Source organism: Fusarium coffeatum (genome assembly GCF_003316985.1).
Source record: "Fusarium coffeatum strain FIESC_28 chromosome Unknown BRIP53273_contig_210, whole genome shotgun sequence".
In the NCBI taxonomy this organism is placed as follows: Eukaryota; Fungi; Ascomycota; class Sordariomycetes; order Hypocreales; family Nectriaceae; genus Fusarium; species Fusarium coffeatum.
Genome location: NW_022158003.1, coordinates 112988 through 140758, shown reverse-complemented (window position 1 = coordinate 140758; position 27771 = coordinate 112988). Strand labels below are relative to the sequence as shown.

At 48.4% G+C, this 27771-nt stretch overlaps 10 protein-coding genes across 10 annotated transcripts; 3 read left to right on the top strand and 7 right to left on the bottom strand.

Annotated features, from left to right (window-relative positions):
* Positions 1-181: 181 nt before the first annotated feature.
* FIESC28_08745 (uncharacterized protein) lies at positions 182-1699 on the bottom strand (the record flags this gene model as incomplete). Its single annotated transcript, XM_031162883.1, has 3 exons — positions 182-857; positions 905-1019; positions 1069-1699. 3 exons carry the CDS (start codon positions 1697-1699, stop codon positions 182-184), a joined length of 1422 nt encoding a protein of 473 aa, XP_031013112.1.
* Positions 1700-2749: 1050 nt separating this feature from the next.
* On the bottom strand, positions 2750-4100 carry FIESC28_08744 (uncharacterized protein; the record flags this gene model as incomplete). The annotated part of the gene is made up of 2 exons (XM_031162882.1): positions 2750-3771; positions 3824-4100. The coding sequence occupies 2 exons, from the start codon at positions 4098-4100 to the stop codon at positions 2750-2752; spliced, it is 1299 nt and encodes a 432-aa protein (XP_031013111.1).
* Positions 4101-4829: 729 nt separating this feature from the next.
* On the bottom strand, positions 4830-6637 carry FIESC28_08743 (uncharacterized protein; the record flags this gene model as incomplete). The annotated part of the gene is made up of 5 exons (XM_031162881.1): positions 4830-5282; positions 5331-5829; positions 5878-6225; positions 6274-6377; positions 6440-6637. The coding sequence occupies 5 exons, from the start codon at positions 6635-6637 to the stop codon at positions 4830-4832; spliced, it is 1602 nt and encodes a 533-aa protein (XP_031013110.1).
* A 1893-nt stretch (positions 6638-8530) lies between these two features.
* On the top strand, positions 8531-9271 carry FIESC28_08742 (uncharacterized protein; the record flags this gene model as incomplete). The annotated part of the gene is made up of 2 exons (XM_031162880.1): positions 8531-9158; positions 9213-9271. The coding sequence occupies 2 exons, from the start codon at positions 8531-8533 to the stop codon at positions 9269-9271; spliced, it is 687 nt and encodes a 228-aa protein (XP_031013109.1).
* Positions 9272-9711: 440 nt separating this feature from the next.
* Positions 9712-12399, bottom strand: FIESC28_08741 (uncharacterized protein; the record flags this gene model as incomplete). The annotated part of the gene is made up of 2 exons (XM_031162879.1): positions 9712-11864; positions 11922-12399. 2 exons carry the CDS (start codon positions 12397-12399, stop codon positions 9712-9714), a joined length of 2631 nt encoding a protein of 876 aa, XP_031013108.1.
* A 3187-nt stretch (positions 12400-15586) lies between these two features.
* On the top strand, positions 15587-16584 carry FIESC28_08740 (uncharacterized protein; the record flags this gene model as incomplete). The annotated part of the gene is made up of 3 exons (XM_031162878.1): positions 15587-15616; positions 15668-16087; positions 16138-16584. The coding sequence occupies 3 exons, from the start codon at positions 15587-15589 to the stop codon at positions 16582-16584; spliced, it is 897 nt and encodes a 298-aa protein (XP_031013107.1).
* A 153-nt stretch (positions 16585-16737) lies between these two features.
* FIESC28_08739 (uncharacterized protein) lies at positions 16738-17812 on the bottom strand (the record flags this gene model as incomplete). The annotated part of the gene is made up of 2 exons (XM_031162877.1): positions 16738-17604; positions 17654-17812. 2 exons carry the CDS (start codon positions 17810-17812, stop codon positions 16738-16740), a joined length of 1026 nt encoding a protein of 341 aa, XP_031013106.1.
* Positions 17813-18307: 495 nt separating this feature from the next.
* FIESC28_08738 (uncharacterized protein) lies at positions 18308-20781 on the bottom strand (the record flags this gene model as incomplete). The annotated part of the gene is made up of 4 exons (XM_031162876.1): positions 18308-19011; positions 19059-19950; positions 19996-20510; positions 20559-20781. The coding sequence occupies 4 exons, from the start codon at positions 20779-20781 to the stop codon at positions 18308-18310; spliced, it is 2334 nt and encodes a 777-aa protein (XP_031013105.1).
* Positions 20782-22082: 1301 nt separating this feature from the next.
* On the bottom strand, positions 22083-24553 carry FIESC28_08737 (uncharacterized protein; the record flags this gene model as incomplete). The annotated part of the gene is made up of 4 exons (XM_031162875.1): positions 22083-22489; positions 22579-22922; positions 22976-23778; positions 23822-24553. 4 exons carry the CDS (start codon positions 24551-24553, stop codon positions 22083-22085), a joined length of 2286 nt encoding a protein of 761 aa, XP_031013104.1.
* Positions 24554-25900: 1347 nt separating this feature from the next.
* Positions 25901-27298, top strand: FIESC28_08736 (uncharacterized protein; the record flags this gene model as incomplete). Its single annotated transcript, XM_031162874.1, has 1 exon — positions 25901-27298. The coding sequence occupies one exon, from the start codon at positions 25901-25903 to the stop codon at positions 27296-27298; it is 1398 nt and encodes a 465-aa protein (XP_031013103.1).
* Between the last annotated feature and the right edge of the window lie 473 nt (positions 27299-27771).

The following is a 27771-nucleotide window of genomic DNA, read 5'->3' as shown; positions in this document are numbered from 1 at the left end:
TCATGCATGTTCCGCGATAGGACCCGATTCAAGTGGTACATTGCTCTATAAGTACTACCTGTAACAACATTCCGAGTCTATTTGGTCTAGATCTTAATCTCGCTTCCGTTCTTCAGCAACGCCTTTCATTCACATCTCATAGCAATGATCCTCGATTGTAGCAAATGTCCCAGACTCCCATCTACCAAACGCCAGGAATAAATCGCCAAGGTACACGCTTGCAGTACTCAGTCCACGCATCCCCATACTTAACCGAACACCTCTTCTCGTCCCGAATGCACCGATGAACAAGCAACATGAGCATCCAGACCGCGTACCACCACACCACAGCCTTCGTGCTACCGACCAGCGCACAAGTACTAAAACTGAGCAACAAGTCCCCTACGTAGTTTGCGTGCCGAGACCAACCCCAGAAGCCGCTGCACAGCAACAAGCTAGTGTGCTGTCTGCCGTCCGAGGTTCGGAAGCGTGCTGCAATGCACTCGGCGGGCTTGCCCCAGATCATGCAGTTGCCGCCTGTTCGTCGGACGGTATCTTTTTGATGGTTTACCACGCGGAACATTACGTAGCCTGCTACTCCGAGGGTGAAGAAAAAGGCGAGGTAGGGCGTTGATGCTGATGATGGGTAGAGACCCAGATATTGGCCTTGGATGGTGTATGTTGTCGGGAGGAAGCAGAAGCAGCCCCAGATTAGATACATGCCGAAATGATCGTGGGCGATATCGATTGTGCGAAGATACCAGGATTCGTTTATGAAGAAGTCCAGCACGTAAAGTGTTTGAAGTGCCGTTACGAGAATTAGTGATGGCTCAACGTACCCCTGGTTCTGGTACTGGTAAGCCATATTGGAAAAGTCGCTGCGTCATGTAAGCAAATATCCGTACAGGGATATCAAATAACCTACATCAAAGTCCACACCATCATTCCAGCTCGACCATTGCTAAACAGTTTGAGGTCAAACTTATCGCCCAATCTCGGATTCAACTCAATTCCCATGAAAAAGTCGTATAGCAAAGATCCTGGCCTTCTCATTAGAGTTTGCTTACGAGAGCATTCAACGCAACTTACCGCTAAACTTTCTGTCCTCTGGATGACACGGCACGACATACGCTTTGACAAAGGCAAGTGCCGAGATAACGAACCCAGCCAAATTCATAGCCCCAATCAAACTGCTCCAGTTGCGGGGTATGAAGCCAGGGTCCAGAATCCCCAGATAGCTGAGTCCTCCATACAGCAAATGCGTCACGATCCATGCTGAAAGCCCGTTGATTTTGTAGTCGAGAAGATATCCAGCTGGCGTGAGTTGTCCTTTGTGGTTTTCGCCGGGGAGATAGATGTATAGGACTGCTTGCACGGCGAGCCAGCAGATGACAGCTGCGATGCCCTTGAGAGTAATTTGAGGCCCGTACTGAGCGCAGATATTCCAGAAGCCATGTTCTTTCACCGCGGCTGTAAAGAGTGAGAATGATCCTTCGTATTGAACCAGCGTGATGAATATGGATATCGATCCAATTGGCGCGAGAAAAAGCGGCGATGCCCCAACAAGAGACCTCAACCACGAGCGTCCCAGTCCAGCACGGCCCCAGACATCCGCATCAGTAAACGTTTGATCTTTTGTAGCGAGTTCAGTAGCTTCAATAGGCCTCTGTTTCCTCGGCCTAACAATGGTAGTCGTAGGACTTTCGGTGCTTGGTGCCATATTTAATTGAATACGCGTAGATCGTGAGGAAGCAAAAACAAGGACGCGTCTGCAAAGGAGGGGAGAAAACGAATGGTGTTGTGTTGTACAAGGGAAGGGAGGGTTCAATGAGTATGAGCTAATAATCACGGCACTGTTAGTGGCTGATGACATCGTCATCGATCAGCGCAAACGGGTGGATCTACGGAAGCGATTCGTGGCTTGAATAGTAAGTTATGCATACGACGCGTGCTATGGTTGTTTGGCTGGGACTTGAGAGCCAAGCTAGCTCTGGACTGAGACATATTGGACGCTAATCACTGCATAAAATACATAGTGCCACAAATACAGCTTGAATGATTCGTAGAGATGAGGGCTAGTAACACGACATCATTGTGATGCTGTACAAGTGAGACTGATTCACATCGAACCAAGGTCGTACTATGTTTTTGTCCTGACCGCTTCGTGTCAAGTGCCAAGATTCGCTTGCGACGATCTCGAGGTTGTTTTTGGAATGGATTGACTTTACGCTAGGGGAGACTTCCGAGACCAATGACTTGTGCATTCGTACCAGCTTGACCTGAGCTACGCGTCAGGAACAGAGGTCAAAGACCTCCTCATAGGTTGACAGTTCTATGTCAACATGAATGCAACCCTCCTTGGTGCCAATTGCGACTGTATACTATTCGTCTTGTCGCGCGATCTATAATAGATATATGCTACCCAGATTTGCCTCCATCAACTCTGATTAGATTGCAGAAGGCGTGATTGAATCAGTCAATTCATTCATGATGTTGACAAAAAATACAAAAGAATTGTTGTTTTGCCGTCAGCAAGACTCGAACTTGCGTTTTCAGTGCTTCATTAAGCCACAAACTGATGTACTGACCCCTATACGATGACGGCTTATTAATGTTGACAGGGGTCTAGCAGAACAGATTTAAGTGTCAACCACTGGTGGTTTGGAAGAGGCGCCACATAAACATGAACCACAGTGTAAGAGAAAATGTAAGAAACCCAGGGTATATATCATTAAACTAATTACTCATTATCTATATCATCCAAACATTATTAAGATCTATTCAACCCCTCCTGTGAATTCTTAGGCGACCACATGGAAACATCGGCCGGCAACCCAAGAGGATCCTGATTAGGTTCGTATACCAAACGTATACTCTTTCGATGACTGTCCCGCGCCGAAGGGGTCCTGTATAAAGGACTCCCTGGTACATCTTCCATATCTCTGGAAAGTCGCGGCCTGGCAGTACTACCATCGGACACTCGTGGTCTGGGGCTAATTCGACCCTCAGACAGTGGTGATCTGGGGCTACTTCGGCCTTCAGATAATCGAGGTCTGGCGCTGCCACTTTCCGACAGACGTGGTTTGGGACTGCTTCGACCTTCAGCTAGAATTGGCCTGGGACTGAGGCGTCCTTCAGACAATCGCGATCCGATACTTCCAACTTCAGACAATCGAGGTCTGGCGCTAAGTCCACCGGTGGACATACGAGGTTTGAGACTTTGTCCACCATCAGAAATAGCTGGTTCCGGCGTGTTGAGAGTCAAAGCCGGCTGCACAAAACCCTTCTCTTGGATGCCTCTGTTTTGGCGCTTTTTATACCACCAAAAGAAGATTCCAATAAGAATGAGCATAAGACCCAAGATACCGACGCCTGCGCCGATACCTGCCTTTGCTTGGGCGGATAGTCCGCTTGATGCTGGTACTGCCGTGACGTCTGCGTCTGCCACCGCATTAAGTGTTGCAGTTGGCGCTGAAGTAGACGTCTCGGAGATGAGTGTTGATGCTGAAGTTGCAGAAGCTGTTGACGAGGTTATCGCTTCTGGCTCCACCGACTCGGTCGGTGAAAAGGCTTGGAGGGCCAACTCTGCTGGGTTTGAGTCGATGTAGAAGAAGCTACTCGTCAAAATGGTTTTGTTGTCGGGGTCAGTTGTGTTGATTAGTCTGGCGACAAATCTCGTATCGCCGACATCGAAATCCTTTGGTATTGTCCAGTAGTATGAGAGATAAGTGTCCAGGCAGTCGTCGTCCCAGACTTGCCAGTCATCAGAGGGGTACTGAAAGGTTTTGTCCGCTATTTCATGTTAGTGAACCAATCAACTTTCCAATCTTAGACAGCAACTTACCAAAGACCTTGACTGGTTTTGAACCGTCGGTGTCATCTTCTGAGCCTATCTCTAAGCTGAAGGTCTGACTCTGCCCATCAACGACATTGACACCACCAGTCCAACCAAACCCCTTCGTTTCTCCGACAGACCAGACATCTCCTTGATTAGGAAACATAATCTCATCTCCATTCTTCGTCAACGAAGTGGATTTGCACCACTCGGCGGGCGTTTGCTCATCATCATGCACTTGTCGCTCAGCGAGTCGTTCCAAGGTAAAGTCTAAAGGAAAACGCATGTTTGCAGGAATAAGCAATTAAGGAAAGTGAAAGAAAAATAAGCAGCATAAGAGAACAAATGGAGGGCATGAGAAAAACGAGGACGTGATGTTTTATAAAAAGCCATGCTCGGGGCATTAAATGTCGATGCTTTTTAGTGAAATAAGATGATGTTTCAACTAACATTCTGCGTCAAGGCGCCCAATCACCAATTAGCGCATGGACCCTGGATCAGTTCAGCTCCATGGTTTTGGGTCATGCCATAAACAACACCTCGCAATTATTACTTTTTACTCATATAATATGGGTGATATTCCTCCAGCATTACCATCACACTATTGACATTATTTCTCTCAATACAAAAATCCTTCGAAAAGGAAGCCTGAAGAGAACATAATATGCTCGACGGAGCCGCCGTAAATAGTGAAAGCTTGGACCTTTATCCACCAGAGCTTTGAAGTTTGACGTCTTCTAGCGCTATTAGGGCATGATCTCAGCGCCTGCAAGCACTTTAATTTCAACAAAAGAAGAATTTGAAACAGCTAGAAGCCGTTGTTCACCGAATCGGGAGTGCGATATAAATAGGGCTTCTTCGTCATGTCCGAGTCATCGCTTATCGGACCAGAGATCGGATGCAACGAGCTGATCATTGTTTGCACGTGTCCCCAGTCCCTGTCCTGGTCATTTATGAGCATCTCATTAATGCACCAGATTGATCATCCTGACTCAACACTTGTTTCGACCGGGCGCTATGCTGAGCGGACTTCGATAGCTGTGGTCATACCGTCCATCTCTTGCCCATCTACATCAGACGGATCCTCCCAGCCCTCGCGCTCATCTTTGGGCAGCCTCACAAATGCAATGTCAAGTGCCAAGCCTAGTAGCGCTAAACCAGCTGCAAAGTACAAAGCTGCTCTGATACCTCTGACTTCATCGTCATTATTAGTACCAACCTCCGTCTCAATCGTGCCCGCGAAGCCTTGACCCAAACTGTTTCCGTAGAGATTTAGTGTTCCGATCAGACTGCTTGCTATACCTTGTTGGCGACGACTAACGCTGTTGCTGGCGATGACCTGTGCGGCGACATAGACAAGGTCTGGACAGAAACCGTAGAGCACCATAGCTGGGAACAGTTGGGCCCAGAACGTCTGCTGAACTGGCATTGTCGCCAGCAGAATGTTTCCGCCAAATGTGACCAAGACCTGAATACTTGTTAGCATTGCTGTCCCACAAAGAGCTTGGTGACTTACCCCGATCGCCATTATCCATTGCGCAGCGACACGCGGAATAAGCCACGCTGCGACAAACACAGCAAGAAGAGAGCTTAATCCAAATGGGATGAAGTGGACGCCTGTCTGCGTAAGAGAAACCCCACGAAGAAGCTGCTGCCACGCAACAGAATACCACAGGCCAATCCCAAAAGCCATGTAACTTAGTAACACAACAAAGATCAGCGCAAGGAACGTCGGGGCTTGGAAGATTGACAGCGGCATGATGGGTTCTTTGGCATAGCGCTTCTCCCAGACAAGGAACGCGGCGAACAAAAGGACTGAGAGGATGATCAAGGCGATTTCGTAAGGGGTGTTCCATCCGACAGAGGGCGCTTGGTTGCACACAACGTTGAAAAGCAGAAGACTGCCCAGTCCCATAAAGATGCCAGGAACATCGATGTGTCCGCCTTTGTCAACAGGAGTCTCTTTCGGCATGAGCCAAGCCAGCCAAGCAAGATTCACTGCAGAAACACCAGCACTAGAATTTATCAGCCCTCACCCAATATTTCCAGAACGAAGAACTCACATGAGGATGAAAAGCCACATCCAATTAACCCGATCCATGAAAACCCCCGTAATTAACGCCCCAATCATGCCACCCAAAGGCGGCGACGCAGCAAAGAATCCAAGCACAACATTCCGCGACCGTCCAGGCGGAACCATGGTCGTGATTATGGACACAGCATTAGGCATGAAGACACCACCACCGACACCGGTAAGGGCGCGCATAGCAATGAATGAGTCGTATGTCTTTGTAAAAGCGTTGATGAATGAGAATAGTGTGAATATTCCACAGCCAAGAAGACTTAGCTGCTTGTGGCCAAATATGGCACCGAGACGTCCTGTGACGAGAACGAAAGCACCTTGTGTGAGTCTGGAAAGATTAGTATCGTGATCGTGGTGTTCAATGGGTTTGGCTTACGGGTATGATGCTACCATCCAGTTGGCTTTTCCAGGACCAGATTCACGGCCAAGGTCTTTGCTCAATGCGAGGCCGCCCGCAATAGTAACTGCATTCGAAACAAACTGGGTTATTTGTCAGTATATGATTGACACTGATCATGCTCCTCAGTTAAATTTTGACTGACCTGAACCATGTTGGCGCAGACCAACAAAGCAATGATCATTCGTCGCGAGGCTGGACTCGTCGTGAATGCTGGATCGGCCTCAAAGACGCGTCTTCCATTTTGACTGCTCTGATGCTCAGACACATGTTGACTTTGATTTCTTTCCTCGAGGGCAATGGCCTCTAGAGGCGCTTCGAGAACTGTCTGAGTAGTTGCCATCTTTCACAATCTGTTGCATCAGTAAGTGTGCGGGGAAGATTCACGCTGTTGGTTGTTGTGACGTTTTACATGACCGTTGGCGACCGCTTAAATTGTTCGGTAGAATTATGTCAGCAAGTTGTCGTCAGAATTAACGTTTTTGCTGATCTTCAACCTTATTGTAAATGCATGCAACCAATCTGCATCTTTCAGCCGGCTATATTTGCATGTTGAGTCGGAAGTTTTGATCCGGAAAGCTGTTTATCTAGTTAACTTCTAACCTGCCTCTGAACCTCTTACCTGTCTGTCTAACTTCGGTTCTATCTTTGTTCTGCTTCTGGCTGGTTTCTGCTTTCCTTCTAGCTTATAGCTAGCCTAATTCTGCTTTTCTTTTGCCATACTTTTGCTCTTGTTCCGACCCATCCTATGTTACTATGCATAATCACTGGACTTCCCTTAACTGACTTCTCAATGTTTTCTGACTGACTTCCAATTCCTACCCCACCCATTCTCTGTCTCTCCACTCCTATTGCTTCCTAGATACAATTCAAGGACTTGATCAGTTTTTGTTGATTCGTAGACCGTAGGATATATACCTCAAGTTGTGTCAATCATATAATGCATGTATGTTAGCTGCAAAAGTACTTTGTCATCACGCAATCTACCAGGTCAATTAATATTACATCGTGATACACTAAAATAACTACGTGCTCATCCTAAAATGACTTGACCTCCTCTAGCAACGTCCCGAAGAGACCTGAGCCTTGGGCGTGTTGGGCTGACAAGCTCGGCTCCGCTTACTGAGCTCCGGCGCTTTGCATGAGATAAGCTTCCGAGGTATGACGTAATTACGCACTCTATCGCTGTTTCCGTTGTAAGACGTTGACATCAGTCAAATCGCAACTGCCGATTGCCCTTCGGCACATGTATGAAGCCCCATTCATGATTGTGGATTTGATGGGGTAACGAGCTGTAAGGTTCGGAGGACGAAAGATTCCGTCATGGAGATCGGAGAATCCTGTTCCGTCAAAGTAGATCAGCACAAGACACCCAGATTTCCCGTCCTACAGCCAGGAAGGTTGTTGTCTATAAGGATTCAGCTTGATTCTCCTTTTTGAGCTGGAGTTGTGATTTTGAGTATTTGTATGAATCAAGTGTCAGGCTTTTCATTGTGGTATCAAACAGTACTTCTAGCTCAACTGCCGGCTGATCCCCGAGAGAGGGGCTTGAAAATGTGTTTCTTCCGAGCTAGGGTTCAATAATAAGATATATAAGATGTCATCACCCCCCCGTGAACTTGTTTCTTGCAACCCTTCGCGTTGATCCCAGGCACTGTTGATTCTATCCCGTGGTGGCTGATGCCATCATCAACCAACCCTATACAGCAACATACAAACTCAATTTCCTTGTTTCAATATAGATCGCGGCGCCGCCGATGATCTTTCAAGACAAGAAGCCTTGATTCAAAGATTCCATCGCCTTGAAAAACATCCCCAAAGTCGTAAGAAAATTCTCACAGGCAATGAGAAATCAATCAGTGAGGCTTGAGAGCGGCACATGCGGCGCCGCAGAATGAGGCCCTAGCGGCCATCGGGCGGAACCGTGTGGGGCAGAGTTGCGGCGCCTGCGGCATTTAGAGTGCGGAATTCGCTGCGGCATAAGCAGACCCGACTCTAGAGGAAAATCATGCCATGAGATGACATGACGAATCCGTTCACACACGGCTTTGCCCGGGGTCTCCGATCAGTAAATAAAAATAAAATTTGCAACGACCATTTCCTTTTATATATAACCTTGGCTTGCCAGGTAGTGGGACGCATATTTGACATTACCATCCATCCACACATCCATCAATTACTTATCTCTTATCCTTATCCGGCTCTTATCACTTATCGCTTCCTCTTTATCGCAATCATGAAGATCCTCACCAAAGAAGAAGAAGAAGCCCACTACGCCGAAGTCCTCAAGGGCGGTATCATTGGAGGTACCCTTTTCACCGGCCTCGGTCTTGCAGGCGTCGCCGTCGCCTCCAGACGCTATGCCACCTTCCGTGGCCTAACCCTCCCATTCCGCGCCTTCCTGGTCTCATCAACCGGTACATTCGGCGCCATTGTCAACGCAGAGCGATGGAGTATCGCCTACCAAATCGCCCAAGATCCCAAGCGCACCTACAGGGACCAAGCAGCGCGCACGGCAGATCTCATCCGCGAAAATGAATCCGCGTATGAGCGCTTCACCAACTATGCCAAGGAAAACCGCTACCAGATTGTTTTCGCATCCTGGTTAGCGTCCATGGGCATTGCGTTTGCTATTGTTAGCAGACAGCCCATGAACACTGCCAACAAGGTTGTTCAAGCTCGTGTTTATGCACAGGGCTTGACGCTGGCGGTCTTGTTGGTGTCTGCTATTTTTGAGATGAGAGATCTCAAGAACGGTGACAGTCGATTCCAGACTGTCCGCATGGTGGATCCTAATGATCCTACCAAGGTCATTGAGCAGAAGGTTCACAAGGAGGAGTATGAAGGTCAAGATCTTTGGAAGGGTAAGTCATCAATTTCAATGAAGAAAAGTGAAGCATTGCTAACATACCTAATAGACATGGTCGCTGCTGAGGAGCGCAGACTTGCAGCCAAGAAACAGGCTTCTGGACATTAAATGAGAATCTAATGACGGGTCGTTAATTATGTACAAAATTGCATTGGGCGGTATATCAGGTTGGCATTATAGAGACGGCGCAATGAGTTTTCTTTTGTTTGATACCGGAGGTTATGGAATCAGCTGAGATGAAATATTGAAAATGACAATTCTACCTTGAACTTTATCATGCTGAAATGAAGTGATTTTTCACGAGTAAGAATTCGACAATGGATCGAAAAGAGATGTCATCGCTCAAACACGATGAGTCGTCGCTGGATTTGGGATGAATGCTTGGAATAAACATCCCGTAGATTCTCATGACTTGAAATGAGTGAGTGAGCGCCAGACACCCAGTCAGCCTTATTTTAGACAAGTCTCGTCACAAATTGCAAAGGCGCAGGGTATTGAATTGAAACATTAAACATTCGCATTACATTAAACTATTCATCATTCTATATTTATTCCTCCTTATGTGAAGGATCATATCCCCATAATCTCTTCCTCTCAGGTCCCCACCACTTAGCCACAGCATCCGCCTCGGCTGCCCAAGTAGAGGCCTCCTCGCCAAACTTATTCTCAACAGCAATCTCAAGTTGCTGAAGCGTCCAACCCTCCACAGCTTTACGCTCCAACGGATCAGTCTTAAGATCCGTAAAGCGGTACTGTGTAGAGTCATCAAGCGGAATAACTATCCGCCAGGGCGAGTCGGCAGAGGTCATAGACAACATGCTTGCTCCGCCGTTGATGATACCGAAATTCCATGCGCGACGGCCGTTGTGAATGGTCTTGTAGGGTCGGATGAGAGATTGGCCTTCGTAGTCTTGGATGATGTCTGAGGCGGCGTTTGTGTCCTTTTCGTTGAGGGAGTTGGTGTTGATGAGAAGGTCGAGGATGGTAGGGAGGATGGAGAGGGATGTTGCGTTGGCGTTGTATTGGACTCGGGGAATGTGCGGGTGGCGGAATGTAATCGGGACGCGGAAGTTGCTAACATGGCCGTTCTCGTACGTTCCGATCTTGGACTTTTGATCTTCCTTGAAAGCTTGTCCGTGGTCGCCAACGAAGACGACGAGGGTCTCGTTGGTCATGCCGTACTCGTCGAAGGTCTGGAGAAGCTCACCGAGCCAAGCGTCTGTAAATCGAACGGCGTTGAGATAGCTGTTGAACTCCTCGTGCCACTTCATCTTGCCGTCGGTGTTGAGGTAGTCTTGTGTTTTGAATGATTGAGGAACGCCCCATGGGTGGTGAGTCGTGCTGGTGAAGTGAGAGAAGAACATGCGCTTGCCCTCATCGTTGACCTGCTTGAGGTAATCCTTGATATGACGCTTCAGTGTTGTCTCGGCGTAGCCAAAGTAGTTGATCTCCTCGAGATCGTCACCGTCCTTCTTCTCGTCATCGAGACGTTCTCGGGTGACCTGGTGCTCGAAGCCGATCTTCTTGTCGAATTTGTCCTGACGGTCATAGCCGTCGGTGATGGACTGGAAGAAAGCGGGGTACCATTGCTGCTCAAGGAAGTCCTTGGAGGTCTTGTTGTCCTTGATCTTGTTAAAGAGATTGAGAACCTGGGGGATGCAAGGCTGGTAGCTGTCTGTCTCAGACTCCTCAAAGCCATCAACAGGCATCGACCAAGAACCACAGTGAATGGCAGCCATGCTCTTGAACGAAAGCGAAGACGTCGTGAAACCACCGACGACGTTAATACCTCCGTATCCCTCCGCGGCAGTATCGTTCCACTGCGGGATAGCCACGTGTTCGAAATCCGAGCCGTCCTTCTTCTTCCAGTTACCCGACTTGCCAGTCAGCTTCTCGGCGACGGGGCTCAAGTGTGACAGCTTGGCGTTGACAGCGTCCACGTCCTCACCCTTGTGCGACTTCATGATGAGCTTGTGGTACTCGGAGCCCTGCTGCAGAGGGAACAGCTCCTCACGGTAACTCTCCATCATGATTAGTGCCACGTGCTTGATCTTGACGTCGCCGCCTGATAGGGTGTCGCGCAGCACATCGAGGATGTCGTTGTCGAGATTGGAGATCTTCATTGGATCCAGAACAGGGTTGTAGAAGGTGTCATCCGCGGAGGGGACGACACAGCCGTTGCTGGTCTTTGGTTGGTCTTGTTCTGTGGTGTTGGGCTTGGACTCCTTCTGGGTCCATTTGTGGAAGCCGGAGGGGATGTCGGAGGGAAGCCATTCGGGTGTTGTCTCGCGGTACTTGCGCGCCGCATCGCCGACCTCACCGGGTGTCCAGCCTGGGAAGTGTCCCTTGGGTTCCTCCCACTTGTCCTCGGTGATGAGCGCAGTCAAAGGCCAGTTACCGCTGGCAGCATTGCAGACGTTGGAAGGCGACTTGAACATGTCGAGCATGGCCAATGGAAGCGACATGGACATCATGGTGTAAGGCGCAGCGGGTCGGAGAGCCGTGGTGAGGAAGAGGAAGGCGCCCACAACAGCGAGAATGACCACTGTTCGAGGCCTTGTTCGGGACTCTTCGTGAGCCTCACTTTTGAGGAGTTGAGCACCTTCTTTGGCATTTTCGACATCGTCGTATTCACTGTCGGATTCGTAAGGTGAGGTGGAGCGAGGAGATCGTGGGGTTCTGTTTCGGATCGACTGCCACGCTAAAACAAATGTTAGTAACCAAGAGTCAATTGAAGATCGTTGCAGCGATGACATACCATGCACAACAGGTGTTCCAACCGTTGTGATGAGCGATCCAACAGCTCTGTAAACAAACCACTTGGCAAACCAAGCCACAACAACAATGATGGCACCAGCCGCGAGCACTGAATTGATCCCGCTCAACAGAATCTTCATACCCTTGGCATCGCCAGCATAACTCCTCGCCTCAGACCACTTGACCTCATTACCCGTGGAGTAAAAGAAGCCTAATTGCGACGCCGACGCGCCGAGCAGTACAAATGAGAAGATACATCCCAGCACACAAGCGCCGACAGAGAAGAGGCCCTTTTGTTGTCGCAGAGCCAGACGCGATACGTAGATAATGATGAGGTCGGGGATGAGTAGCGACGGGAGGAAAAGGATGAATGCGCCTGGTGAGATTGTTTTGGCGTGAATGGAAAGATGGACGATTTTGGTGAAGACGAGAGAAACGAAGATGGTGGAGAAACAAAAGGGAACGAGTGTCGCAAACATGGTGAAGGCTACTGCTACTCTCACGAGAGAGCTAAGAGACAGAGTCAAATTGGAAGTGCCCTACAAAAACGAGAGAGCGGCCATAAGAATACTTTCCAATGTCTCCAGAAAAGAAAAAAGACAGAGCAAGAGGCGAAGGAAGAGAGAAGAAAAAAAAAAGGGTCGTGGGACCAGGGAGGAGGATTGAAGTTATTAAAAAAGGATCTGATCTCTCTTGTCTTGATCCAACGGAGTAGGACTCCGTATAATTATTATTATGGATGCCCCTAAACAGCTTGCTTTTGCGCTAGAATGTGATTTTAAAAACAGTAACTGCTCGCGTGGCTCAGCCTAGATTGCTAGGTAATGACTGTACACCCTGTAGGTAATGACGGACACTGTTATTAACTCTTCACCCCTCCTCTCTCTCTCCCGGCGCCTTCTACATTTGTAGGGCTAGATTCAAGTGGCTGTTTCAAGGCTCGTATTTTCTCTCTCTTCCGACTAACCGAACTGCCTTGGTCATTGAAATTGTCTGATTGGTTGGTCTTGCGGATTGATGTAAAATTACGTGGAGCGGCACAGCAGAGCCTTACCCTACCCAAAGGATCAGAAGCCAGGTTTGCTGTCGTGGTACGATGTAACGAGGAAGAAAAAGAGTCACGCGACCGTTGAAATGAAGCAATCCATCGTTCATTCATTTACTGTATTCTACTCTTGTGTATCCGTACTGTTCTCGACTTGGGGATGTGGAACAGAAGGGTCCGAAAAAGATGGCGTTTTTGAGGCGTTCAATAGTGTCAGTCTACCTGCATCACCCTGCGTCAAGATCCAACACAAGACAGCAATCAGAGACTCAGAGAGATCAGCATAAGCATTGCCCATGTTAACAATCCTTCCAACCAACTTTCCAGGCAGGCATGCAAATCTTTCAGCTCCTTCTTCTTTCTTTCTCTTCCCCAGAAAAGAAAATGAGACAGACCCTGCTGGCCCCCTTTTGTGAACAGGGGGTTGTCAGACTGGGCTGTCAAAGAAGCCGCTTAGCCGGACTCTTCAGCGGCCCCTGGTCTAAATGGGGCCCAACCCATTCAATTCAACTGGACCTCGCTCCTAATCTTACGCTAGAACTAGGAAAGGGGACAGACGAGGCATTTCTCTCTTTGGTCTACGCTGTAATCAAGAGTCTGTAGGCAGCACAAGTTCCCAGCTTGCACTGCTTTTTCTGCTGCTTCGCATTACCCCTGAGAATAGCGGTCGATCGATCTCTTGGCAAGCGGGGGGTTTGTCCGCTAACTAATAACAACAGTGAATTAATGGTGATGCAAGGAGGCGCCTTGTTTTTCTTGTCTTGTAAGCACGGGATCTGTCAATTTATTGTTTGGGCAAAGCATGCGACAGCATTGAGGCGCTTTGCTTTGGGTGGACTCTCGGGGCGATATTTGTCGTTTGCTTACTGCTGACAGGCAGGGATCGCGCTGTCATGACCGAGTCCTATTTTCGCTTGGATCTCAAGACCCAGATCATCAAGAAATTCGCCGGCAATGGACTCTGTTATTGCTGGCCAGCCATGGACAGTTATTCCAGACGCTGCAGCCGTAAACTCTACAGCGGCCAGTATCCATAGTTACCAGTAAAGTTTAACGCTCACAGCGCCACAAACAACATCTCTGACCATTGTAAGAATAATTGGCATGACAAGTACTGTAATGTACATGCAGAAATCCTGTCATTACGAGATCTACTGCATGAACAAAACTTGGCAGGCACAGTAGGGTAAGACAAGACAAAATTAGCCATACGAGAAGTAGGATTGAGCCGCTGTAGCCGAGAGTGGTTCCAGGCCTCTCTTTTGCCCCACCGATCTGACATTTCACTTCCAAGCTAAACTAGACCTGATTTGGCTGTTCGGAACATCCATTATTCCTCAACTAGGCTTGGCGCACTGGAATTCTTGCACGATCTGAATTTAATCATGGCTTGGATTATGCATGAATTGACAGACGATGCATGGATCGCCAAAAGGGAAAAGAACATTCGAAAAAGGAAAGGATTTGACGTGGCATTTGAAAAGCAAACGATTTGTTAGATAGTTGCCAAACCAACCTGCCACGCCTAGCAACGAAGAACCAACCATCGTCGTATCTTCAGTACGTCATTCAAGTGATAGCAAACTCGGACCTTTCCTTTTTGACCCCAGATTCCAAGATCTGCGATGTAAGAAGTACCCTTCGAGAATAGTCCAGACGTAAATAGCCACCTGTGGCGTCGGTTACCCGGCTACAACGGCCTAGTGGAAGGCTTCTTCCAAGGTTTCTGTACAAGAGGTCGGGACTCCTGTGGACGTAATTGGTCGAGTCAAGTCGATCAACTGTCAGATGAACTCTGCCTTCCTCTACCAATGACTAGTGCCCATGGCTGGGTTGTCATTACAGTACGTGGCTTCACACCTTCTACGGCAGTCTTTACCGTTTGGAAAGACGGGAAGTAAATAGACTGTCCAGATGGGAAGTTGAGGCGTGTGAGTTACCCCGTTTGGAAGTTGAACGGCACGGTTTATGCATGCTGGCAATGGCGTCTGAGCCGAGCCTTTCTGGTGTTTCGGTCATTCCTGGCCGCGGTCAAGAGATCTGTTCAGCTCTTGATCGAACATCATAGATTTTGACAACTTGTTCTTGTGATATGGGAAATTGGCTAAGGTTTTATGCCAGCTGATTGACATTTCGACAGCAGCTGAACGAAGGGCAAATAGAGTTTCGGTAACGATTCTGAAAACTAACATCGGCGACCCCGCATCGATGTGAACTTATTTCCGAGCATTTGATGCCTTGCTATACCCGGGATCTGTAAAACTTCAAGTATCGAACTGCTACAAACTATGAGGCGTATGGGCAGGTGAATGTTTCGAGTCAATTCCAAGTCTAGCACTTAGGATTGAAAATTTACGGTGAAGCCATGGGATGAGATTATCAAACCGATCGACCGTCTTAATTGAGGAATATTTGTAGTGATGCGAATGAGAACATTCTATTTTGAAGGCTTCTCGTCGTTGTGGACATGGGTATCGCAATCAGATATCTTATCTCAAAGGCCAAGGATTGATATATCCGTATACCCGCTTTAAATGATGCGGAGTATTTTCGCTTTCCATTTTCGCCATCGTATCTGCTTCGTATATCGCGTCTTATAACAATATCCTGCATATTTAACTATGGCGATTGAGAAAGTTGCAGTTATCGGAGTAAGTCAATATCACAGAACGAGTCTACCCACACAGGACTGACGATCTCAGGGCTCCGGCCTTCTCGGCTCAAAGGTCGTCGACAGTCTCATCAACGCCGGCTTCCAAGTAACAGCCATCTCCAGGAACGAATCTACAGCGACATTCCCTGAGATTGTAACCGTCAAGCGCGTGGATATTACGTCCGTCGACTCAATCAAGGACGCAGTCACTGGCCAAGACGCTGTCGTCTCAACGGTAACCACCATGGCAGCCGGAGGTCAAAAGACTGTCATCGACGCGGTCATCGCTGCCAGAGTCTCTCGCTTCATCCCCTCTGAGTTTGGAATTCCTTCTCGCCAGAATAGAGATACCAAGATTGGAAAGCTTCTTGGTGCAAAGATCGAGAATACTGATTATTTGATTGAACTTGCTGAGAAGTATGATTGGTTCTCATGGACGGGCCTCTCACCTGGGCTGTTCCTCGATGCTGTATGTCACTCATTATTTACCGCCTTTTGACGACGGCTAATTATTTCTAGGGCCTAAAGAACCCCCTCAGTTTCATCGATATCAAAAACCGCAGATTCCGCCTCATAGACTCCGGCAACGAACCCTACTCAACAAGCTCGCTCCCCTACATCGGCAAAGCCGTAGCCGCTATCCTCCAGAAACCTGAAAAGACAGCAAACAAGTATCTCAATATTGCCGGCGTAACCACAACCCAGAACGAGGTTCTAAAAATCGTGGAGAAATTGACCGGAGACAAGTTCGAGGTGACGCACATTAGCAGCCCAGAGTCAGAAAAGATTGGAGACGAGAAGCTTGCCAAGGGAGACTATAGCGCTTTTGGTAATTATCTTGAGCAGTTTTTGTTTGCTGATGGGGCGGGGAATGGGCTTAAGGGTGATGAGAATGCTATTGGTTTGCTTGGACTTGAGGAGGAGAATTTGGAGGAGGTTGTTAAGGGTGTCTTAGCTGGATTTTAACTAAGAAGAAGTTGATGGATGTACACAGGAAATTCTGACTGTCATTTTGTTTTCATGGTCAATGGTTTCGTCATTCAAACTATGGTCTATCTATTTGTTTCGTAATGGTGTGGATCGTGACCAAGTCCGTCTTTCGTCGAGTGCATCTGCTCATCAGCTCTTGACCGAAGCCTCAAGGAACCGGATAGCATTCCTTAAACTCTCAACATTAGCAACCCCATCCGCATCCTTCTTCTCAACATCAATGTTTCCAACCCTACTGTCAAACCCATGCTCCGCGTCTTCAGGGAAATCCTGCACCACTTCAACGCCCGCATCCCGAAGCTTCTTCTCAGCGACAACACTGCATTCCACAGTGACAGCAGAGTCATTCTTGCCGTGTAGAAGGTAAGTGCGAGGTAGTTCGGCGAGCTTGCCGAACGAAAGAGGGTACAGGCGACGATGTTCTTCTGGAATGGCGTCTGTGCCCTTATTGGCGATTTCGCGGCTGAGACCATCGACGCCGGTCATGTAGTCTGGAAACAGTGCATCGATATGCAGAGCTGAAGCGACTGAGAACCGGGGATCTTCCTCCATTTTCTCGGGTGGGGGATACCCAGAAATCGCCTTTCGATCTTCATTCTCCTTCCTCTTGGGAAACTTGCCCAACACAGACGACGTATCGAAAGGCTCTTGATTCCAAATATTAGTTCCAGGCGTAGTATATCGCGAGCCTGCAGCATCGAGCATTCCATAAATGAGAAGAAGACCCTCAGGCTTCGCCTTCACAGCATTCGCGGTGGACAAAGCGAGATATCCACCAGCACTGGAACCCGCTACCAACACTGAATCGATACGGCGACCGATCACGTCACCCAGTGAAGAGCGCACCCAATTGTAGGCATCTACAGTGTCATCTAGCGATGCATGAGCTGTGGACTCGGGGACGAGGCGGTAGTCTGGCGTGACAAAGATCCATTTGCGAGCGACTGCTGCGTTGACGAGCCAGTGTGGCATAAAGCTGTATCTGTCTCCGACAATCTGAACACTATCAGCAGTAGTCTTTCATTCTTAGAACAAGTGAGCTTACCAGGAATCCACCATGGATGTGCATGAGAACCGTGTTCGGAAGACCACCTGTCTCCTCGGGATAGACCACATCGAGGAGGATATCGCCATCGGGTCCTGACTTATAGGGAATGATCTTGGAGGTGTAGCCCTCGAGGCCTGAAAATGGTGAAGATGTCATTTTAACTTGTGTTGGTCGTTCTGAAAGTGAACTCAGGAACATCACTCAACGATATAAATAACGGACGGATTTATGGGGATCGTCATATCAAGTCGGGGTTAGCTCGGGTTTGACCTCCCCGCACTGCAACATCGTCGACTTACGTCATTCAACCCCGCGTATCACCACATTGCGATGACTGACAATTATATAATGAGTTTTAAGGTGTTGATGAATTATCATAGCCTCCGTCTCAATTTGTTTGTCACGATGAGAAGCTGTGATGGTGTTGTGATGCGCTTATTTTATCGACTCATCACTCGGCTTGTTAGTGAGAAGTCGGCCCGCAAGCTGATCTTCCGTGTGAGTTGAGTAGTCAACATATTCACATTACATGAGGACCAGTATTCTAAAGGATATCAATAATAAGTCTGTTCCTTTGTTACTCAAAGTAATCTAACTCTACTCCATGCCAATCTCCAGTTCTTGTTGTGGCATAGCCCCCATCGGTAGCATCTAGCCCTGCGCATTGTATTTACAGTAGTCGTAGTTGTTAATCTTATTACCCGCCCATTCCGGGAACGAAACGGCCTTTCCAGACCCTCCAAAGACAGCAAACGTGGCAATGAAGACCATGACTTGGGTACCACCATCCAGCGCCGCAGAAATAAGATAGTTCCACTTGACAAACCAGTGAGGTCTGTACCGTCGAAGATAGAACTGTCCAAAGGCACCAAGAATGTAGTAGCTGGTAAGCGAAGCGTTGAGTCCAACGAAAAGCTCACCAAGGTACCAAAGAATGATGGATGTGTTGAGGTAAGACCAGATTCGCATGCGGGGGAAGAAACGGTGGGCGATGTAGAAGGGGAGAGGAGCTAGGAAGCCAATGAAGAACGCGATGGTCACCCATTGGTAGCGTGCACCAATGGAGAACATCTTGGGGGCGATGGACCAGGCGATGGCGAGGGTGTTGAATTGCTGGATTTGAGCGCCTGACCAAATATTGGTTCCTTCAGCGGACTTGAGGATCGGTGCTTGGTTGTCGATGATACTAATCATCATCACGTAATTGAGAAGAGCACCCAGAATGCAACCGATGACTTGCGTAGTGAACGTGGCTTTGGGCGATAGCTTGTTCTGCTGCGCAAGCTTCAGGTCTCGGAGAAGCAGGAAACCTTGGCTGAGAGCATTGTAGGTATATGATGTAAAGTACATGTTTGCTGCACACAGTTAGTATCAGTTATAAAGCTGTGGTAAAGTGCCTTACCAAGTGGACGCCCGGGAAACATATATCCAGCCAACATTTGGAAAATTGGCTGCAAGTTGAACCCAAATCCAGTAATAGCATACTGGGCACCGAAAAAGATCAAAAAGATGACCAAGAAAATGACAGCCATGACGAAACCCCACCATGGAAGCGTCGACTTCATAACATAGAGGCAAGTCATTCCAATGATGAAGCTAGCTGCAAAGACGAGAAAGTACCAACTGTTGGGAACCTCATCATAGTCGAGCATAAGCTTGTAGTGAGGATCGATGGTGGGGTCATCGCGGAGCTTGGTCTTCTCTTCCTCTGTGCGAGAGCCGGTTTGGCGCCAGAAAAAGTATGTTGATGGACGGAAAGCCTTTTTGAGAGTGGACAGGGTGATCCAGGACCATCCAAGACTAACTTCGGCATAATTCCAGAGGAGCATATGCACGAGAGTTGCTGTCAGACCAGCGTTGGATGTGATGAGGTAGTTGACATAAGTAGCAGTCAGATGAGGAAGACCAGCTTCGTCAATAGCCTTGTCGTTGACTGTAAAGTCAGGGTTCATGATGGCCGTCTCGTTGTACTCAACATAACTGGTCGGGGTGGACTTTCCGTCGTAAAGCAGCTGCGCCATGAAAGGAAAGTCCTGGGCTCTCCAAACATTGCCGTAGTATAGAGCCATGGAGAGAATGATACCACCCAGGTAACCGATGAAGCTGTTGACAAGAGTCTGTAGGGGCATCCACAGAGGTGAGCCGAAGCCGGCGATGTAGTTCCAGTCGAAGCAGATGCTCAAGAAACCCATTCCCTCGTTACCTTGTGAGCCACCGAAGAGGTTTGTGAAGACAGGGTTGTGGCGGTCGACGAGGCAGAAGACGGAAACGGCGGAGAGGAGAGGGAAGATGTACTGTGACTGTTAGTATGGTTCGTCGAGTTGGAGATGTGGACATACCTCAGGGAACCACTCCCAGAAGAAGATCCCAACAAACACAATCCAGAAAACCTGGAATCTCTTTCGTGTCTCCGACTTGGGCTTATGCAAAGTCTCCATCACAGTCGTGATAGGCAAGTTCGCAGGGTAAAGCATCTTTGTAGGATATAACAGAACATTCCTCATCATACCAGCGATACCATATCCAATAAGCTGAGACGAGAGTGTGATGAAGATACCAGCAGCTTGGTTAGGATAACCACCGTACCAAAGCTTCTGAACAGACAGAGCTTCAGTTGACAATGCTGAGACTGATGCAGCTGATGCCATGAGGACAGCTGCCGTATGCTCTTTTCTGTTCCATGGGTGAGGGTTCAGAAGACGACCGATGTATCCTTTTCGAGGGATGATGTGTGATAGACCAGTACCGAGTGTTTCGGCGAGGACGGTGAGGAACATGACTGAGACGTAGACGACTTGGGGCTTGAAGTACATGATCTCTTGTAGGACACCTCCGAAGGCTGACAGTCCGATGCCTACACAAGTCAGAACAATCTCTACATGGCACTGGGGAAGTGACTTACCAACGATGAACATGCGAACTGTCCATGGGTTCATGTCAGGGTCATCATCGACATGAATGACATTCGTAACGATATCCTCCGCAGTCTCAAGAGGCCGGGTAGGCTCTGACTTGAGGATCTCGACGTCTGCGTAGTCCTTCTCATCGTGAGGATGGATCTTCTTGTCGGCAGAGATAGTATCTGCCTCCGCAGAGTTTTGGGGTGCTATATCTGTCTTCTCCATGATTAATGCAATTGGAACAACAAATGGAAGGATGTTGCTTGATCGGATTCTTCATGGTCGAAGAACACAGATGTTTTGTACTTCACGAGATGCTTCTGAAATAACGAGAAGTGGCCAATTGAGGATACCCCGGAGTTTCGGCACGCTGTCAATCTGGATAGAACGGCAATAAACTGACAGTCGAACGATCTACAAAAGGACCAATATCCCAAAAGTCCCTAAACCTTGACTTTGTTTCCGGCGCTATTCGCGAGGAGGGATAGCAATATCCCGAGGTTCAGATATCGACTTCTCCAATGCAACACACGACCCCAAGAGTGGCGCGCGATAAAAGACTACGTAATTTCGTATTCCTCCTCGGATCACGGCTTAAGATGCTGACTTGCTTGCCTAACCAGCACTAGCTCTCCTTCCAATTCCAGTGACATTTTCGAATTGGGGTAATGGATGACCTTCAATTGAAAGGGAGTGACATGCTCCGCCGGGAACTAAAGGTTTCCCCACAGCGTCAACGCGTCTATTTGGAGATACAATCTCGGGACATCGGCACTTGGGCAGTGAGACCTGCCAAGAGAGGTTAGGATGCTCCGAGGAGATTCAGATAAGAGATCGATTCCACCTCATTCATTGCGTCGCCGACTTAACCGGATAGAAGTGTTGGTTCGATATGGGATTTCGATGGGGGTTGCACTTTTGTGTTTAATTGATTGCTAACGACTGACAAAGGTCTGGCTGTTCCTGATATGATGATACGCCACCACTTCTAGACGAGATGGTTTGTCCAACCCCAGATTGTGGCGGTGATGAGATGGAAATACGCTTTGGATCACACGTTGCTTAAACCGCCACGAAGCTGTTGCAATCTCGGTGGACCCATTCTGTTGGAACTTCTGTTTGAACATAACTGCCGGTGTTCCGACTTCGACCAACATCGATGCTACGTTGAATGTCACGCAATCAATTCCCCATTGCGTTTATCCTGGCAGGGGACGTTGAACCTTTCATCTTGCGGCGGCCGACTTGGGAAACTTTCCTGACGGATGATGATCAGCTCCAAGTCTCAGATCCACGGATTCATCGTCAGGGAACATCGTCGATAAGGTCTAGCTCGATAGTTGCACGAGATCTTGGGTGTAGAACAACCACTGAAAAGGAACATTCTTATGTATTCATTAAGTCGTCTATTGTCAATAGAGTCGTCCTGTCTTGCACTCGGATACAGTGATGTTACAAAGTGATACAGAGATCTTCAACATTCCTTATCTCTGATCTCAATCCCCCCCAATCCATACAAAAGTCCCTCAACTATAGTGCTCCCCTTCAATCGGCCTATCAACTTCCATCTCCTCCGTCCCAAACCCAAGATGCCCAACCTGACTGTCATCACTCTTGCCAGTAGACAACCTCCCCCACTTGACCTTCCCCCTCGCCACATCCTGCAGCTCCTCCACCTCAGCATCCCCAATCAGCCTAGTGCTCATGCTGTCATACTCGCTGGGAACAAGGCTGAGTTTCGAAGTGGCGCGGCTCACTGTTTTGAGTTTCTGAGAGGGGTAGTGGCAAGCGGCTGAGATAATGACTGAGTTGCCTCCTGATATAACGGTTATGCCGGGCAGTTTGACGTTTGCTAGGAAGATGGGTGTTATGGCGACGCAGAAAGACATTACGAAGGCGATTAAGACGGCCTTTGAAGAGAATTGGAGACCGACTGTTACACTTTTTAAGTAGGGATAATTCGGCGAATAAGCTGTATCCGTCAAAACCGATTTTCACACAGGGCTCAGAGTCGTTACTTACATTCGTAGTTGCTCACATAGATACAATTAGAGTAAAGCCAGTGTAGAGCAATACTGACTATCATCAACGGTATCGAGAATCTATACGGCAACTGCAGTCGATAGGTAGAGTTCTGGCTGCCCCTCGGCTCCGTAACTCGCAGTGCTCGAAACTCGACGCTGTACTTGGACCACTCGAACTCGGCTAACATACGTGTGAAGAGTCCATTGTACGCGAGATAGCATATCGACAAGATGAGTTGCGGTGTGTTAGCTACCATTGTGAGTGGAAGCAGAGTAAGGTCGTTCAAGTTTTCGTTGTTGACGTCCTGGTTAGCAGGGGAATGGCCGAAGCGTGCCTGGCTTCTGTTCACAAGGTCAGTATATTCTCCGATAGTTTGTTATTGGGTTTGACGTACAAGCTTTGTTCTTGCAGGGAGATACCCATCATGACTCCTCCGACAGTAAGAGAACTTCCAATGAGGAGAGAAGACAAAATCCAGATATTTCGAGGCACCGCCTTCCCGAACTTGCGCGAGGATGTGTACCATTGTCGAGGACCGTTTAGCCATTTATATGCCTGTGTTGAGTCACCAAGTCCAAGCTGTGTCTTGGCAGGTAGCTTTCTCAAGTCTTCCAAGCTCAATGTACACATGCCCCTGGTCTCTTCGTCGGGTCTGCTAATGAACGAAGCAATCGCATCACCAGGCGTCATGAGAGGGTTTTCATCACCCCATACCCTCAGTTTAAGAACCAGGAAGCATAGAGTGCATTTGAGGCCACACATGATACATACGATGAGCAAGAGACTGTTCGCAATACTCAACCGACATGGCGCCTCGTACTTCTCAGACCAGCAGTGATCAACCTGCATGACTCTGTACTCGGGCTTGTACAGCTTGTAGTCCATAACAAGTAGACCAGACGTTGGGTCTAGGGTGTTGGAGGCTTGGAGCATAGGCCATTCGCCCGCTTTCCACAGACGCATCTTACCTACATAGGAGTAGGTGGCGTGGTACCTTCCAGAGATAGGACCGTTAAGCTCTCCATAACTCCGACCGCTGCGCATGAATCCGTCTACTGTCCAGAGAGGGTTCACGATGTCTGTGTCGTTCATGCCCGTTGTGTTCTTGTAGACTTGGCTCAGTTTCCATCCTTTTGTTGAGTTGCGCCATTCATCTTCGAAGTTGTACATGACCATGATCAAGTGTCGCGAATGTGTCTTTCTAGTTAGTACAATACTACCATTGAGGGAAGCGACATACCAAAGACTTTTCCGGGTCGTTGTATCGCTTCATACACTCCTGGAAACTGATCTTTTGCCAGCTCCCATGCGTATCATTCGTCGCAATAGACACATTAATGGGCTTCAACCTGGACGGATCCTCACTTTCGCTCTGCAACCAGCGCCCGTCACCAGACTGCCCGAGAAGGGCTCCCGTGATAGACGGGCGACCCTGCCAACTCGCAGAAGCAAGGCTCTCGGCGCCCAACAGCACAGTAAACCCATTCGTGCCCTTCGACTCAAGGACACAACCGTTAAAGACGAGATGCAACGGGACCGAGCTAAGCGAGAACAGAGACCAGAACAAAACCTTCTTCCAGCCAATGAAGCGAACGTTCTTGAGCGATTGAACACCAATCTCAAGCCAATGGCCCGCTTTGTGCGCAGCATCAACTTCCTTCCTTGTAGGCGCTACAAGACTCTGCATAAAGAAGTTGCTTGACGCCAAGACTCCAGTACCAATAACATTGATGGCCAAGTGAATCCACAGGTTAGCTCTCGACGAGACATCGCAGTTCCCTTTGTACAGGATACTCTGACCCAGAGCATCACCACTGCCGTAATTTCCGGAGTTGATAACGGTGTTCTCGTCGGATTCCTTCTCTAGGGCGAACAGCGACACGAAGAGCATGACGACTAGAAACGTCGTGAGCGTCGCGACGAGACCCGTTAGCCAGACGGCTGTGCGCTTCCATCCTGAGTACTGCACCATGATGCGCCGACGGACCAGACTGGGTAAGTGGTGCGATGGAGGGACGGAAAAGCCGGATAGAGTCAGCCCTACCAATCAACAAACGCGTGGGCCTGGCGCGAACAAGGCACAGTTTTGGATTAACTCCAATTAACGCGCTACTCTACTCCGTACGGAGTACAGCATAAAGGATTGTTGTCGGGGAATTGTCGAAAGTACAAACACAAACGAGATGGAGCGGGATCTTCGGTGATCAGACCAAAGGTTCCATCGAGGATAAAACTTGTTATCTCTTCCCTCTTATTTTTAAAATACATTACGCGATCCTGCATGAGAGGCTGCGCCGTAGGATCACATCCTGTAAAGCAACCAGTGACATTGCGAGAATTGGCGTTGATCATTTTATTCAAGTTTCATCAGTGGGGGCTAGACAGAAAGAAACCGTCAGCTTACACTGTGTTTAAAGGGCGAGGCTGTCGATGCTTACTGTCAGGTCTGCTAGGCTTGCTGACATGACAAGGATCCTGTAGCGCAATTTTAGTGATGGAGTTATTATGGTAAGATGTTCCGCTGAGGCCAGAAAAAAGAAAGTTCAGCTCGTCGGGAATATTTCATCTGTTTCATGGCAGGCAAAAGATAAGTTATCGCTTCTTTTTTTGTGGTTGAGTGAGTGAGGCCAGTTCAAGAACAAATTGACTTGAGACAGGGTTATGCGTGGTTCCTGGTTAGACTAAGCCAAGCCTACTTTGTACACTACGGTGGCGTCCTTCATGATAAGGTACCTACCCTATGCTTTAAAGGCTGAGATGCTCTGCAGGCTATGGAGGCAGCGTCATGAGTCCTTTGATCAGTGAAGAGAGTTGGCTGGTAGTAGAATACTTGACAAGGTGTTTGAGCATGTTTGGATGAGACTTTTCGGAGTAGGAAAGCAATGGTGAATCGCGCATCAAATTGCATGTCTTTCACGGAAGCTTTTTGCTTATTAACCCCAAGTTGACAAAAACCGTAGGATGACACGTGACTTTTGTGAAGAACCCGGCCAAGAGCAACCTTTCGATCATCGATGTTCGAGCTTTCTGGAATGGCAGATCCTTTAGAGTATAGAGACTCGCGTGTTTTTGGCCTGTATGCCTTGAAGGTTCAGCCACTCAAGAAACTTACAAAGTCAAGGTACACATACGGCCAAACATCACATTGATAAACCATGACTGTGAACCTTATGCCAATCAAGATGCGGGTCCAAAGGTGTATATCGTGAATCATATGAACTTAGTATCATGATGAGTATCATAAAAGCTTTCCTTCTCTCCAGCTCATTCTGACCATAATGTCATCGATTGAGCTTATCCACGATTTTGTTTCAGCACAATGTCTTTGCTCTCCCTCCCACAAGAGCTTCTCGAACAAATATGCCAAGAATTCTGCCTCCACTGCCAAAATGCCCCGTCTCACCAAAAGTCCTACTTTAACGTCGCAGACCAAACCATGACGCCTCCCGAGATAAAGTCTCTCGTCGCCCTTCGCTCAACATGCAAAGTCCTGGCGCACATAGCGCAACCACACTTGTACCAACGCCCGGTAGGAAAATACTTCTCTGGCTTCGTGCAGATGCTGAGCAAGTACCCGGAACTAGGGCATCTGGTGAGACATCTTTCCGTGGCTCGAGTACTGTTGCCGCACGGGCACTTGGATGGTTGGATGGACGGTTTTCTGGAATATGTGCCTTCGTTTCTGGAGAGCTGTTACCATATGGAGGGCACGGCCCTCTATGAGGATGCACGAAGGTGCGAGTTTAATCCTCTGCCCAAGTCTTTGGTTGAACAGTTTGATCTTCCGACATTGACCACGTTTGATGATGAGCGAGAGGCGTTATTTATCACGCTTGGATTATCATTTATGCCCAATCTGGTAAAACTTGAGATTGGTCTGGGTAATCATTGGTCCTTTCGATGGTGTCGACCTGATTCTCTGCCGTGTTTGCGGGAGCTTGTTATCTCGGAATGGAGTCCGCCGCTGATACCAAATGGTGGCGCCATTCGTGGATTATTGACAGCCGCCCCGGCCTTGGAAAGGCTCGAGTTGAACCAAGTCACTCGTGAGATCCCCGAGAGTGAGACATTTTATCTCAGCCACGCAAACCTCAAAGACCTTGTCATCAACGCATCCACTCTTTCGTCACCCAACCTCCGCATGATCATGAACGGCTTTCCGAATCTACAGACATTCCACCTTGGCTGGATGCTCGGGATGTATTGGCTCGGACCCGACAGCGAGACGCCCTGTGGAAGCATCTTGACCGACGTAGTACTTCAAAGGAAAGATACCCTGAGATACTTGTCACTCGACCTATCGGAGGCTGACGACATGCGTGGAAAGAAGCTTCAAGATCTTTCTGGAATGGCTGTTCTCGAAACACTTCATATCGACAGGTCAATGTTGACGGATGAGTACGACGAGGGACCTCACGACCAGGATATTTCTGATATTCTACCGCCCAGCATCAGAGAGTTTGGACTCATGGGGAAGGCGGACATGTGGCTGTACGAAGAAGTCTTGCATATGATCATCATGAGACGCGAAAATCTACAAAAGGTGATCGTCGCGAGTGAGGATCTACAAAAGGAGGAATGGTCCCATTGGGTTAATGTCTTTGCCTCGGCTTGTAACAAGTCAAATATAGAGTTTTTCACGCAGGAGCCGTCACATTGGACAGCACTTACCGACTACCCTGACTGGAGAGATGATGAAGAGTTCGAGGAGCCGTGAGCCAATGGAAGACGTGCCGAGGATGGAAGAAGAATGATGAAACAGTATTGATCTACAACACGACCGGTCTGTTGGAAAACGTTTCAGCTGAACGGCCGAGCATAGCCTCATCGCGGACCAACTTGTCATTCGGGTAGTTAGTGGCTCAGCTAGGCCAAGTTTTCAGCACCGTCTTTTTCAGCTTGCGGGGTCGGTACTTGGCAGTAGCCAACAAGCTGGGACAACCCGGTGTCGGTGATAAGAAAATGGCGTTGTGATATCGGTTTCCAAGGCATGATGCAGAAGTCTGCGACAATGAACACTATATTCCTCACAGCCTCGGCATTGTTGAGATGAGGCCTTCAAGGCTTTAATAAGGCGGGATGATGCTGCTAGTTCATTTACTTCGATAAACAATTTACTCACAACAGCCTCGGTGTGCTGAGAAAAAGATGGTGTGAAGGAATGCGAATCTTGTCCAGTTATTCCGCGAA